At 26.8% G+C, this 13,235-nt stretch overlaps 3 protein-coding genes across 3 annotated transcripts; 1 reads left to right on the forward strand and 2 right to left on the reverse strand.

Moving 5' to 3' along the window:
- Window positions 1-1,548: 1,548 nt before the first annotated feature.
- On the reverse strand, window positions 1,549-10,641 carry LOC113549718 (sialic acid synthase). Its single transcript, XM_026951159.1, has 8 exons — window positions 10,452-10,641; window positions 6,385-6,513; window positions 6,057-6,311; window positions 4,967-5,325; window positions 3,951-4,134; window positions 3,603-3,821; window positions 2,875-3,225; window positions 1,549-2,315 (listed from the first exon to the last, which is right to left on the reverse strand). The coding sequence occupies exons 1-8, from the start codon at window positions 10,554-10,556 to the stop codon at window positions 2,187-2,189; spliced, it is 1,731 nt and encodes a 576-aa protein (XP_026806960.1). The 5' UTR covers window positions 10,557-10,641; the 3' UTR covers window positions 1,549-2,186.
- On the reverse strand, window positions 7,855-10,422 carry LOC113549719 (tigger transposable element-derived protein 4-like). Its single transcript, XM_026951160.1, has 2 exons — window positions 8,025-10,422; window positions 7,855-7,963 (listed from the first exon to the last, which is right to left on the reverse strand). The coding sequence occupies exons 1-2, from the start codon at window positions 9,439-9,441 to the stop codon at window positions 7,875-7,877; spliced, it is 1,506 nt and encodes a 501-aa protein (XP_026806961.1). The 5' UTR covers window positions 9,442-10,422; the 3' UTR covers window positions 7,855-7,874.
- Window positions 10,642-10,814: 173 nt separating the features above from the next.
- On the forward strand, window positions 10,815-11,791 carry LOC113548164 (protein TSSC4). Its single transcript, XM_026948891.1, has one exon. It carries the CDS (start codon window positions 11,057-11,059, stop codon window positions 11,681-11,683), a length of 627 nt encoding a protein of 208 aa, XP_026804692.1. The 5' UTR covers window positions 10,815-11,056; the 3' UTR covers window positions 11,684-11,791.
- Window positions 11,792-13,235: the final 1,444 nt, after the last annotated feature.

Consider the following 13,235-nt stretch of genomic DNA (forward strand, 5'->3'; position numbering starts at 1 on the left):
ATAAAGTACTTGAGTAAAAGTATTCAAATTACTTTTTAAATCCTATAGTTATGTACTTTAAATATTTTCAAAAAAGTACTCGAACAAATTATTTTAAATTCTTATTTAAGGTATTTATAAAAATCAAATACCTACTAATTTTTAAATACTTTTATTTTTAGTTAAATTATTTTGTATTTTCAATTCAATCACTATAAAAAAAGAGAGAGAAATGATCGTGTGTCAGTTAAATAAAATCGATATTTTGTATGAAAAAAAATACAAATTTACTAGAAGTTTAATTTTTATTTGTAAAATTAATATAAGACACATAAATGCTTAAGAAAAGTCCTAGATAAACCACTGATCCATAAAAGTAAAGTTAATGTAAAATTACATCTTCTGTGATACACTATATTCTCTCAAATATCGACTGAAATAATATATAAACTGTTAGATTAACGTGCGACAAACAGAGGATGTATTTCCCCATAAAATATGAAACATCTATATTTACATAGATACCTGACTTAAAGACTAAAGTTACACATATTTTTGGTTTAACTGCAATTACCAGACCATCAATAAAATTATTAAACGTTCAATTAGTGGTGTACATTAATTAAGTCATCTGTATATTTGTATATATAATTTATTTTATCATCGTAAATAATGATGTTCATCTAAATATTATAAACAGGTGATTATTTTATCATAAAATACTCATTATTTCAAAAACTATTTATGTTTTTAAAATAATTTTTTTATATAGTTTCAAGTTGTTAAAAAATTATGTTTTTAAATATTTTTTATTCTTATATTTTTTTAAGTTTTTTAATTTTTAAATAAAAACATAGAGTTTTAATTTCATATTCCAAAGCAGAATAATTTTCTGAGTATTTTGATACATAAAAATCGAATTTAGGGCGAGTATAAGTATCGTATTATTATTACAATTGAAGTTACTTTCTCAGGACATATGCAGCTCCATACACATTACAATTACGTAAATGCCACTTTAAATGTAACATTACAAGTTACAAATTAATATTGTAAAAACATTGCTGAAATATTTCATTGCACAGTGGGTTATGAGTTATACCTTATACGCGTATTTAAAGTTTAGATGCGCGGAGTGAAGTGGTACAGGGTTACCCCACAAAATGTCGCACTACTCCGCTTGTCTAAACTTAATAAAATATAAGGATAAAAAATACTTAAAAATATAATTTTTTAATAAAAACGTTGTTTTTTTAACAACTTGAAACTATGAATAAAAATATTTTCAAAAACATAAATACTTTTTTAAATAATGAGTGTTTAATGACAAAAGAATCACTCTGTATAATTAATTAAAGATTTGTACATTTGTCAATATAGACACCCAGAAACGATTGAAACTAGTTTTAACTATTTTTCAGTACCTGAAAATAATACATATGCCATTATTATCAAAATAATAAGCTATATCTAAATCTATAAAAATTATATTACCAAATCATATGTGATATACATAAAACATCATATAAATATAATAATATAAGAGACATAATGACGATAAAAAATTTTCTTAAAAATAATAGCTATTTTAGTTTTTAACATTGAAAAATTAAGTACAAGAAATAATTTAAAGTAACCGAAATGTAATGATGTGATTTTATAAAGTACTTACCTAATAAAAAGTTTAAATAAGTCGAATAAAATACAGTAGGTATTAAGTACCTATATATAGTCAGGATATTTGAATTTTTATCGACTAATGTTAATATGATCTGGTTTACATAAAACTTACAGAAACTTTTACATGATAAAATTGAGTGCTTGAGCATTGTGGATTTGGAGACCATATGAGTCTTATAATTTCAATAAACAGTAAGATCTGTAAATGTGTTATTATGTGCTCAAAAATATCTACTAAGTTATTGTACCTACATGAATGTTTGGATCAAAAAATAATTATAGTATAAACATAAACCTACTTATATAATATTACATTATTATGCATACCTATATAATTTAAAAAATTACATTTTCTTATGTTTACTACATAATAGGTATATTGTACAGTACTACAGTGTACATTAATATTTCATGACTTTTTAAAAAACAATTAAATTAAAATACAATATTTAAATACCAATAAAATTTTTATATGAACACTTTGAGGTAATACAGATATTGAGATATGCATTATTATAATAAAATTATTAAATAGTTAAATTGCTTTCGATATAACGAATGTCTCTTACGAGTTTGCTGAACTGCGAAGGGTCTAACGAACAAATATGATCTGACCCTTTCATATTTCTATCCAATGTGATATGTCTTTCAATAACCTGAAACAACATTAATATTATAATTACAATAATCGAATAAAATATTAAATAATTTTATTTGAAATTAATCATAATTTTTAATTATTAATACGGTCATCGGTCATCAAAGAAACCTTGCTAAAAACAAATAAATGGACATTGGACACATCACTTGAAGAAAAAAAAATGATAATGTGTCCTGTCAAAAAAAATGGATTTTAATGTATCTTGATTATTAATCTGTCTATAACGGATGCTTCTTATACACGTATTATAATTTTTCTATAATTATTTTGTACGCATGAATGTTTATAAAATTATATATAATAGTAATAATAATATATATATACATATATGTAAAAATGAAATATATCAATATGTATTAATAACATTTAGTATGCTATTTCTTGTTACATTTTTATAGCAAATTTCCAACAATTTTCATTGAATATTATATAATTAAATTATTATAAGCACAAAACAAATCCTTATCATCTGCCTATAATTGAAACTTTTAATGATCCAAAAAAGACTATATCAAAATAAAGTAATATAGTCCGTGAATCCAGTGAATACTTACTTTGGCACCGAGTGCTACTGAAGCAGCGGTTAGAGAAGAGCCAACTTCGTGGCCAGAGTAGCCAATTATCGTGTTTGGGAAAGTTTTGCGAAGTGTCTTGATCATGTTCAGATTGGCCTCGTCCGGCGGTGTCGGGTATGCGGATACGCAATGTAATAACACGAAATTATTATGGTAGCTACTAACTGTCTGATAAGTAATTCGTATGTCAGCCAGTGTCTGCATGCCGGTGGATATAACCAGCGGAACATAAGCCTTGGCCGCCTTTTCCAATAGTATCACGTTGCCGGATTCACCTGAACCAATTTTAACGAACGGCACTTTGAGGCTAACAATGAAATCAAATGAAACCTGCAGAAAAAAATGGATAAAACCTAAGTGGAATAAGCGATGCTAACGAGTGAGGACGTTACCTCCTCCCACCCCAAAATGATTTTACGGCACGTTTGAAATATAAGAAATATGTACCTATATAAATAAACAAATTAACTATTTTAAAAAAAAATACCATATCTACCATTCAATTGTTCTCGTAAACATATAAAATGTACTATAATAACTTATTATTAATAAGTAATTATTTGTATTATTACTACGATCAGGTACCTAAGGCATTTAAAATATAAGTATCGTAAAAGTAAGGTTATCTGTAAAAATTTGAGGAGGTAAAAAATAAAAAATTGTAGTATAATATAAATGTTATTGTTAAATTATTGCAGCTGTTTTACCGGGTCCATTGCCGATGCAGTGAAATGAATTCCGACTTTTTTTACAGCGTATCTCCTTAGTTCCTTGTATTGATCTTCAGTGAACTCTAAAAAATGTTTGTGTTCACCGTATGTCGTGCCGAAAGAATTTTTACTATTGTACTCTCTATTCCTGGCCAACAACGTAAATTTTTCATTTATGCAACTTTTTTGAAATTTTACACAGTCTGCACCACATTTCTTAAACAATTCAAATCATATGATTTATACATAAAAATATATATCATAATATAAAAAATGTACATATTATAATATTTCATAAATTATATAGGTACCATATTATATATAGTATACAGATTAGGTATTTACTTTAGCCAATTTGATTAATTTTTTAGCCATCATTATATCACCTTGATGATTTTGTCCTATTTCAGCGATAATATAACACGGGCTTTTAAAATTTACGGATCGTCCTAGATTAATTTCAGGTATAAATCCGGTATACTCAGGTATTGGATCATCAAACGGCATATAATGCGTATAATGTTGCAGTCTAAAATTATTATAATTTAAATTTCAATAAATACAATTAAAATACAACCGTACAATGTATAATATACTTTTTTAGGTATTTATTTGTATTGATGAATTTGGGGGCTGAACGTTTGATCACATTGATCCAAAAACCAACACGTTTAGGTACAAATAGACACAACATTTGGGCACATAAAATAAAAGTTATGTTCGTTTTTACCTGGTAAATCAGAGAACGTTTGGATACACTTTATAAACACGTGATCTACAATAGTGGTATACTCATATACTTAATCTCCAAACCAGTTAATATCAAACTTATATTATTTTGATTATTCTATGATTATTATCGTTGTATACTCGACTACGGATCTTGTCGGAAAATAAAGTAAATAAATAAAATAAGATTAACCAAATATATTGACAAATATTTTAATATAATATGACAAAATAAAATAATTAAAATATTAATAATAACAAAAATAAAAATAAACGTTTTTGGGAGACTATTAAGAGCCAACTTCCTCACGGTATCTCTTGGGTAACGCTAATAATATTATAATCATAAAATTTAAAGTTAAAAAGTAAAAAAAGTGTACCTAAATGTGTGTTCCAATCGTTCCCCAAAATCCCAGGTAAAAATGTCGTTTTGTGTCCAAACGTGTTACGGCCATGAATTTTTACCGTATTTTTCTTTTAAGACCTCAAAACAAAATTTATTTTATTTTATTTTCTCTAGAAAGAATTTTACGACGTATTATACAAAAGCAGTAGTTCTGGTACATTTTTAGATAATTTGGACAATACAAAAGTACAACAATATAATAAGTTTAACTTTAAAAATATCATACCCATCAAAATCGGAAACAAAAATTGGATCGTCTTCATCGACTTCAGATAATAACTGTCGACCGATTACTACTGGAAAGTAAAATCCACACATACTCTGAGTGTCACTGACTTTAATTTTCATATCTTCCGCTTTTAATATGGATCCACGCTCTAAATTTTTTGCAGCCACAATACTTTTGAATAACTTTTTAAAACACGGCAATTCAGATGGAGATAGTTTGTCTTTTTTCCCTGTTCCTAGTGCAACTTCAACTGTCCTAATATTGGTCACCATAGTACGGAAGTCACGAGTTGAGATAGACATCGCGTGATCGTATCCGATAGATTTGTCGTCCAACGTAAACTTGCAAGATATCGCCTTTAACAAAACCAATCATTTAAAAAATAATTATAAAAAATAACAGGTAGTAAAAAAATTAATTTTTTCATATCTATTAGTATACATTGTTACGTATTATACATAATAAATAGTTATTTATATTCAACAAAGTTATTGAGTTTATAATATATAATATACCTATTCATAAATTGTTTTGTTGTTCGTATTATTGCAAAAACAATAAAATTTTAGTTAATAAATAATAACAATATTATATATTATAATTATAATTTTAATTATAAAATAATAAAAATTCATAAAATTACATTAACTTAATTAAGTAACGTTCATATAACTATATAAATATAAGTCATGTGTTCAATGCGAGATTTAATCAAATTATCAGAGTAATTATAATAATGAAACGGCGAAATAATTAATAATATGAGAAAAGTTTCTGCCAACAAATCTAGTTGATATAATTTATAAGCAACAACTGTGAAAGAGGAAAATTTACTCAATACTACTTATTTTATCATTAACATAATTTTTTTAATTAAATTAAATAATAAATAACCCTTATTCAATTTCTACGAATTTTCCTCTCCAATCTTTAAATACAGCTTTATTAATAATGTGTTACAATAAAAATATAGTTAAAAATAATTAATTAAGTTAAATGTATTATAATAATATGGTAATATATGATTATAACATTTAACTTCTTAATTTTAAACTTGGCTATTTAATATCAATAAAAAAAATATTACTTTTATTCCGATAGCAATAACCACTTCCGGAAGACACGTGCTTATTTCTTGAAATTCCCAAAACTGAAGTTCATGTTTGGGGAATTTTTGTTGTATTTTTTCGACCAGATCAACAGTTTCATATGATTTACGGTCTTCAGAAATATCCTTTTCTGGAATCGAAGGAAACGCTAGTTGCAATTCACTACTAATTTCGTCCTCGTCATTATTTATATTCTTAAACTGTTGTATAGGAGAAATTTGACGAATTGAATTCTAAAAAAATAAATAGTACATAATTCGTATGTGAAATAATATAATACAATGAGCATTTTTCATTTCGACTAACCACTAACGATTTTGTTGTGAAAACAGCTCCATTATCTTGAGCTAACTTATGAAAGTGTTTGATATCTTCGCATGTAAATGGATTAGTATTTTCATCGAGTTCCATCAATACATAATCTGCGCCACATTTCTAATAAAATCATAATATTATTAATGCCAATCAATTGATAATTTATATTCTGATGTACAGAAAAAAATAATGAGTATTTATTAATTAATTATTATAATAAAAATATACTTATAAAATTAAGAATTTCTAAAATAGAAAATCTATTTCCAAGGAAAAGTAAATAAATCAATTTTCATCATTAGAAAAATAAATTTAAACTTTTAATATATTTTAAATAAAAATTTATAATAATATACTAATATATTTAAACACGTAGCATACATTATATCAATAAATAATTATTAATTGTTATTACAGTGCACCTACTCTTGATTATCCGCGGAATAGGGTGGCAGTACATCCACGGATAAGCGAATTCCGTGGATAATCCGAAAAATTAAAATTAAGAATTAAAGGTATCAACAATTACTAAAAAGTATTAATATGTATTAAACAAGCGTATTGTATTTTACTTCATTATTGAGTAATTAACTGTAATTACATCACAATTTAAAAATAACAATGTATATATGTATATAATAATTATTGTAAACTAAAATTAAATGTAACATATATAAATATTAATATTATACCTAAATAAAAACTTAAAAAGTCGCTCTGCTGTATAGTAGAGGCGGACAGTAGGTCACTCTAATAGTCTAATGGATGTGTTAAATTTAAATGCAATTATAGGTATCATTATTCATTGTGTACGAAAAACGATTCTGAACGGAGATTTTTTGTTTGTCTAGGTCGTTTATGTTATATTATATTACCAATATTTAAATTGTAATATTTTTTTTTTAAATCACTTGTTCAGAATCTAAAAATATATCTATATGCTTATATTATTTAGATTACATTTTCGTCTTACTTTAAGTAAGAAATATATATTAGTTTATATTCAGTGTTATATTTTTCTGGGGAAAATTTTTTTTTTTTATATAGAATAACTAAAAAAATGTTTAATTAAATTACATTTTCTACATTTCTAAAAATAATGTAAATTATATAACTAGGTATAATATAATATAATAATAGCATAAATTAATCGCAATAGTTTTTTATATCGTATACATTAAATAAAATATTACACTTTTTATTTTACTGATTTTCATGTCTCAAACTACTCATACTAATATAATAGAACAAAAGTCAATGCGTATATCCTAAATAAAGTAGCTAATATGACTGGAAAATACATTATAAAAAGTATAAAAAAAGTAGTTTATATATTTCTATGTAAAATAGTATACAGTGTGAATATCTATCAATAATGTATTCTGCGTAATATTATTTATATATATATATTACTATATTGCTATATTAGAGTAATAGTTACATTACATATTAAATGATATATCACTTTTGACAATTTTTTTTTAAATAATACTTGATGTTTCTGTATGTTTTATTTTATCCATGGCATCTTCTAAAGTTCCTAATGCTTCAAAATGAATATCGTTCATTCCTAAAAAGGAATGACAATTATTTTTTTTAATAAAATTAATTTATACTTAAAAATGTTATACCTTTTGTTGTTTCAATAAAATTACGTAAAATGCCCAATGCTTTTGTTGCTTCTTTAAACGAAACTTTTTTTGAAGTCACATTATTGTCTTTGTCATTATTACATACATAGTTTGTTAATCCCGCATCTTCAGAATCATTCAAACTACTACAGACGGTTAGATTTTCGTCAATTTGTACATAATTGTTAAATGTGAATTCTGGCATTAAATTGTACTTTTGTATAATATAAGACCATTCAGGATAATTTTTTTCTTGACATGGTTCTTGATTGGAGGATGTTTTTTCAACAAAATGTATACCCGGATGTTGGAATCCCGCTTTTCTGAAACTATTTGATATCATTTCTGACGTAACTTGTCTCCATGATTTGTCGGTTATTCGTATAGCTTGTAACAAATCAATTGAAATAGTGTTTTGAAGTTCATTATGTAAGGTTATCTTACGTATCACTTCTTTTCTATAAAAACCCTTGAAGTTTTGGATTATACCGTGATCAAGTGGTTGAAATTTTGAAGTCCTGTCCATTGGTAAAAACTTGATAGTAATCGCTTTTAAATTTGGGACAGTGACATGAGCAGTGCAGTTATCAATCAATAATATAATCTTACGATTTTCCATGAACAACTTTTCATCAAATTGTTTAAGCCATTTATTCCACAATAAAGCCGTCATCCATGATTTTGGGTTTGATTCGTAGTCTACTGGCAATGATTTAACTCCTTTGAAACATCTTGGTTTAATACACTTTCCGATTAGTAATGGTTTGACTTTTTCGGTACCACTCATATTTGTACACAAAAGTACCGTAACACGTTCTTTACTTCGCTTACCATCACGGCAATCGACTCCGCTATAAGATAACTGTTGAGTACTATCTGCAGGTAGACATTTATAAAAAAGTCCTGTTTCGTCTGCAGTGAAAATTTCGTTAGGTGAATATTCGTTTATGATAGTTAAAATGTCATTTTTCCATTGAATACTAAGTTGATCTTTACTGGCAGGCATATTTAAACTGCAAGGTTTTCGTAAAGTAATATTGTTTCGTTTTTTCCATTTATCTAGCCAACCGGTGCTATTTTTGAAATTCGTATACCCTAGTGACTTTGCAAATATGTTAGCCTTTTCTTTTAATATAGGTCCACTTATAGGTAGATTACTATTCTTACACTGAATATACCACTTGAATAAACTAGAATCCAGGTTCGGAAACTCAGCTAGTTTAATTTTCTTCCGAGTTGGTTGTAATTTAAAATTTGATATAATTTTCGTTTTATTTTTTAAAATAGTTGATAACGTAGAACTCGGTATGCCAAATGCGTTTGCTACTTCATAATTTTTTTTCCCACCCTGTTCAACCATATTAATAACGTTGACTTTTTCAGCGATCGTTAAGATTTTTAATTTGCGTTTCGACATATTTAAATATAAAAATTGTTTTATTTTTAAATAACTGGAAAGTAAATTCACGCTTCCGAAAGGCTGTTTCAAAAAACCGGCACTAACACGTTAACTATTAATTTTAAATATACTAATTAGTAATTACTATTAAGCATTAGCTATCGAACTCCAATACGTACTGCACTACTGTATATAAATATATTAAATATAAAAATAAATAAAACTGCAACCTCATAGATAAACCGAGAATTTTCAAAATTTACCGGAGATGTACAAGTTCAACTTTCTCGAAGTAGAGTGTAGATAATGTTTTGAATTGTATTGCAACAGTATCATTAAATACATGCATGAGAAGGTGCATTTATTTGTAAGTATATATAAATTACGAGTCGAAACGATGTGGATACTCTGTGGGTAGGGACGAAGATGACATTTTTTTGAACGGCCGAGAGTTCGATACGCGAGATTGCGGATTTATAGATGATCCTCCATCGCGTAGTATACTATAATTGTTATATTATACATAAAATATATAAATGATGAATCTACGGCATATATGTATACGTTCGATATTTTGAAAACGATTATATTGATATATTACACAAATATATATTATATGGACGAGGATGATTATATTATATTATTAAACATACGAGCAAGACGCGCTTGCGGCTGCAGTATCATCTTCAGCTTTCGCAGCCGGTGATGCGGATATTATAAAGGTATGAATTCTATGGTCATCGCAGACATATATTATATTATTATATATCATTCGGTGTTTATTAAATATTTATTATACGCAATGGCTCTAATACACGCTATATTATTATTATTATTATTATTATAGAGACAACAAAGCGGATATCTTTATATAAGAATATTATGATAGATTGATGATATACAGGTATTGTTCAACGTAAAACGGTGCTTGTCCTATAACAATAATATACGTGAATATAGGGGTGCGTATAGTCATTGGATTTTATTTTTTATATTTTTTCAATCATAAATTATATATTATGGCTCACGCATGCTGTTTCGATTAGTTCGCAGGCCAGCGTCGCGTTTCCCTCGTGATTCGTTGACAGATTCGCAATAACATACGCCCGATTGTTTTTAGCAATGTTCTTCATCACGATGCCTATGTACAGGTGAAGTATAAGCTGTTCACGCGCGTCCGACTTCCAAACGAAAACAACGTACCTACGCGGACTACAGTCGTCGGCGTTTTTCGAGTATTGATTTTTTTGCCCGCCACAAGTGGCGAATGACGTTCAAAAAATTTACCACAGAACCGCGGTCGAATATACACCGGGAGATATTAAACATAATGTTATGCGCGACCAAAGACGACGGACGGATGAATGATACTGGGCAGCTGATAACGAATGAAAATAATAATATTATTATTTATATTACAATTTACAGTTTAGTAATTAGTATTTGACATTTGTCAGTTTGCTACAAACTAATAACACGAGCACATCGTTTTTCAATATAATATTATTGCAAAATTTACTCATTTAGAGCTATTGCTGTGACTTGCGAATCGTAAATTACAATGCCAATGCGTACAACGACGTGGTATTGCAGATAGTTTTTTGGTATAGACGTTTTCGTTCGAACACAAATCATGTCGTTTCAGGATCCAACATTCGTCGGCGACACTCCAGAATTCCAAAACAAACGTACAAATCTGTTCGCCGTGCTTGATCAAGCTGAGAAGGATTTGGAATCGAAAATTAAAAAAGCCTCAACGGCTGATGCACATGAAATACTTAATGGCCGTGTGGAACGTAGAACAGGTCGTTCGTTGACTAGACAGTTCCGAGGTAAAGACAGTCTATTTGTCAAGCCAGAAATACCGCCATGGCGTATAATTGAAAAACACAGACCGCCAGATTTCAAATTGCATCCACATAAATGGACCAAGTATTCGTTGGCTGATGTAAACGAAATGAACGACAAGAGCAATGCAGCTGCTGCATTTGCATTTCTTAAAGAAATGCAAACTAGAAAATGTAAAGATGATGAAAACGATGATAAAGAAGTAAAGAAAATCGTGTTCAAGAGAACACTGAAGTCAAACGAACCAGAAATGAAACCAAGTTTTAAAAGTTCTAAACTGATCATGCCAGAATATGAATTTGGGAAAAAGGTACAGAAGAAAAAAAATAGACCAGAACGTACAACAGATGGAACTACTTCTAATAAAGAAATTAAACTTGGGCATTTAATGGAAGACGAAATTGATGAATAATTCATAATTTTATTCTGTATAAACTGTAAATACTAGTTGTATAATTAATTTGATGTCATAGTTTTATTTAATATATTTTTAACTAAAAAATCCAATTAATATTAACCAAATTAATTTGTTTTTAATTTCTTTATTAGAAATATAAAAACCCACTCACGTATAAGACCATATTATATATTTAATTGATAATAATTAATTCTATAACTATCATTAATCTACCCTCAAAATACGTAATTGTTCTAAAATAATTCAAAGAAAACTTATTTACTTGATTTTTCCAGAAAAACTTAATTTCCTCATAGATTCATTAGACCATTAAAATAATTAGAACAATGCTAATTAAATCCTACTTAAAACTATTAAAAAGAAAAACTATTTCACCCTCTATTGGTCGCATAACTGTCTAAAAGACTGGTAGCTCAGTAATTTTTATTTTATTTAAATTATAGTTTTGTTTTGTAATTTTTAGTACCTTTTTTATCCATACACAGTGGAGTAATTGTGGAGGGGCACTTGCCCCCTGACAATTTTTTGAGGGATAAATTTATATATTTTAAACGGGGGGGGGGAGTGGTGTCAAGGTTTTGATAATAAATATATTATAATGGCCCCCCCTAGAGTTTTTCCAATTATGCTACTGCATTTACAGACAATTAGATGTATAAAAATTTATAAAACTATTTTATGAATATTTCAATCAGATTGGACATAGACAAATGACTAGACTATGTGTGACTAACCAAGTGATGTTTTTAGTCTTATCGAGTACCGATGTAGGGTTAATAGTCAATAATAGGTTATGATTTATTATATACTTAAACAGTTACATTACTACCTAATTATAATTTTTCTTCAATTAATATAAATTGTGTAAAATTATGTATTATAGTATTTCCAATCAATAATATTAATGATAATTCTTTTAAACAACCAAAACAATGTGTAATATTTTTGTGTTCATTTTAAATTCATAATTCATTATTGTGGAAAGGAAATATGAAGGTACTATTATATATTTATTATTACATATATGTTATAACTCATAATAAAACACACATTATTTAAATTAAATAAACATTAATATGCATAAAAATATAGTATTGTAATTTTTATATTAAAAAAAAAAAAATAAAAGATGTACAATATATAAATAAATAAATGGATCTTAATGCATTATAATTTTAAAATAATTTTTATTAGAAAAAGAAAACTTTTAATATTTCTTTAAAATAGATTCAATTTAAATATATTAGTTAAAAATTAGATTATAGGCAGTCAGGCAATTAAATTAATTTAATTGATCAACAATTTAAAATACAAATATTTCAGTTAAATTATGCAAATTTAATTCTTACATTGATATTATAAAATAATAATACTTAAGGAAAAATAAATTGTTATACATAATAACAATAAGTGTACAATTATTAATTACATGTATAAACAATACATAACACTGGGAACTATAGTGTATAGATCACAATTCACATAACAATTTAACAGATGAGTTACTTAAATATGGTTTATGTAATACATTGAATAGGATGATTGA

This window comes from Rhopalosiphum maidis, chromosome 4, assembly GCF_003676215.2.
Source record: "Rhopalosiphum maidis isolate BTI-1 chromosome 4, ASM367621v3, whole genome shotgun sequence".
Taxonomy (NCBI): domain Eukaryota; kingdom Metazoa; phylum Arthropoda; class Insecta; order Hemiptera; family Aphididae; genus Rhopalosiphum; species Rhopalosiphum maidis.

Excerpts from the sequence above, each read along its gene's own strand:
- LOC113549719 (XM_026951160.1), bottom strand. The coding sequence starts at position 9,441 with ATGTCGAAACGCAAATTAAAAATCTTAACGATCGCTGAAAAAGTCAAC. Across the intron at positions 7,964-8,024 it reads TTTTATTGAAACAACAAAAG|GAATGAACGATATTCATTTT; the intron begins GTATAACATTTT and ends ATTCCTTTTTAG.
- LOC113549718 (XM_026951159.1), bottom strand. The coding sequence starts at position 10,556 with ATGAAGAACATTGCTAAAAACAATCGGGCGTATGTTATTGCGAATCTG. Across the intron at positions 6,514-10,451 it reads AACTAATCGAAACAGCATGC|AAATGTGGCGCAGATTATGT; the intron begins GTGAGCCATAAT and ends TGATTTTATTAG. Across the intron at positions 5,326-6,056 it reads TTATTGCTATCGGAATAAAA|GCGATATCTTGCAAGTTTAC; the intron begins GTAATATTTTTT and ends GTTTTGTTAAAG.
- LOC113548164 (XM_026948891.1), top strand. The coding sequence starts at position 11,057 with ATGTCGTTTCAGGATCCAACATTCGTCGGCGACACTCCAGAATTCCAA.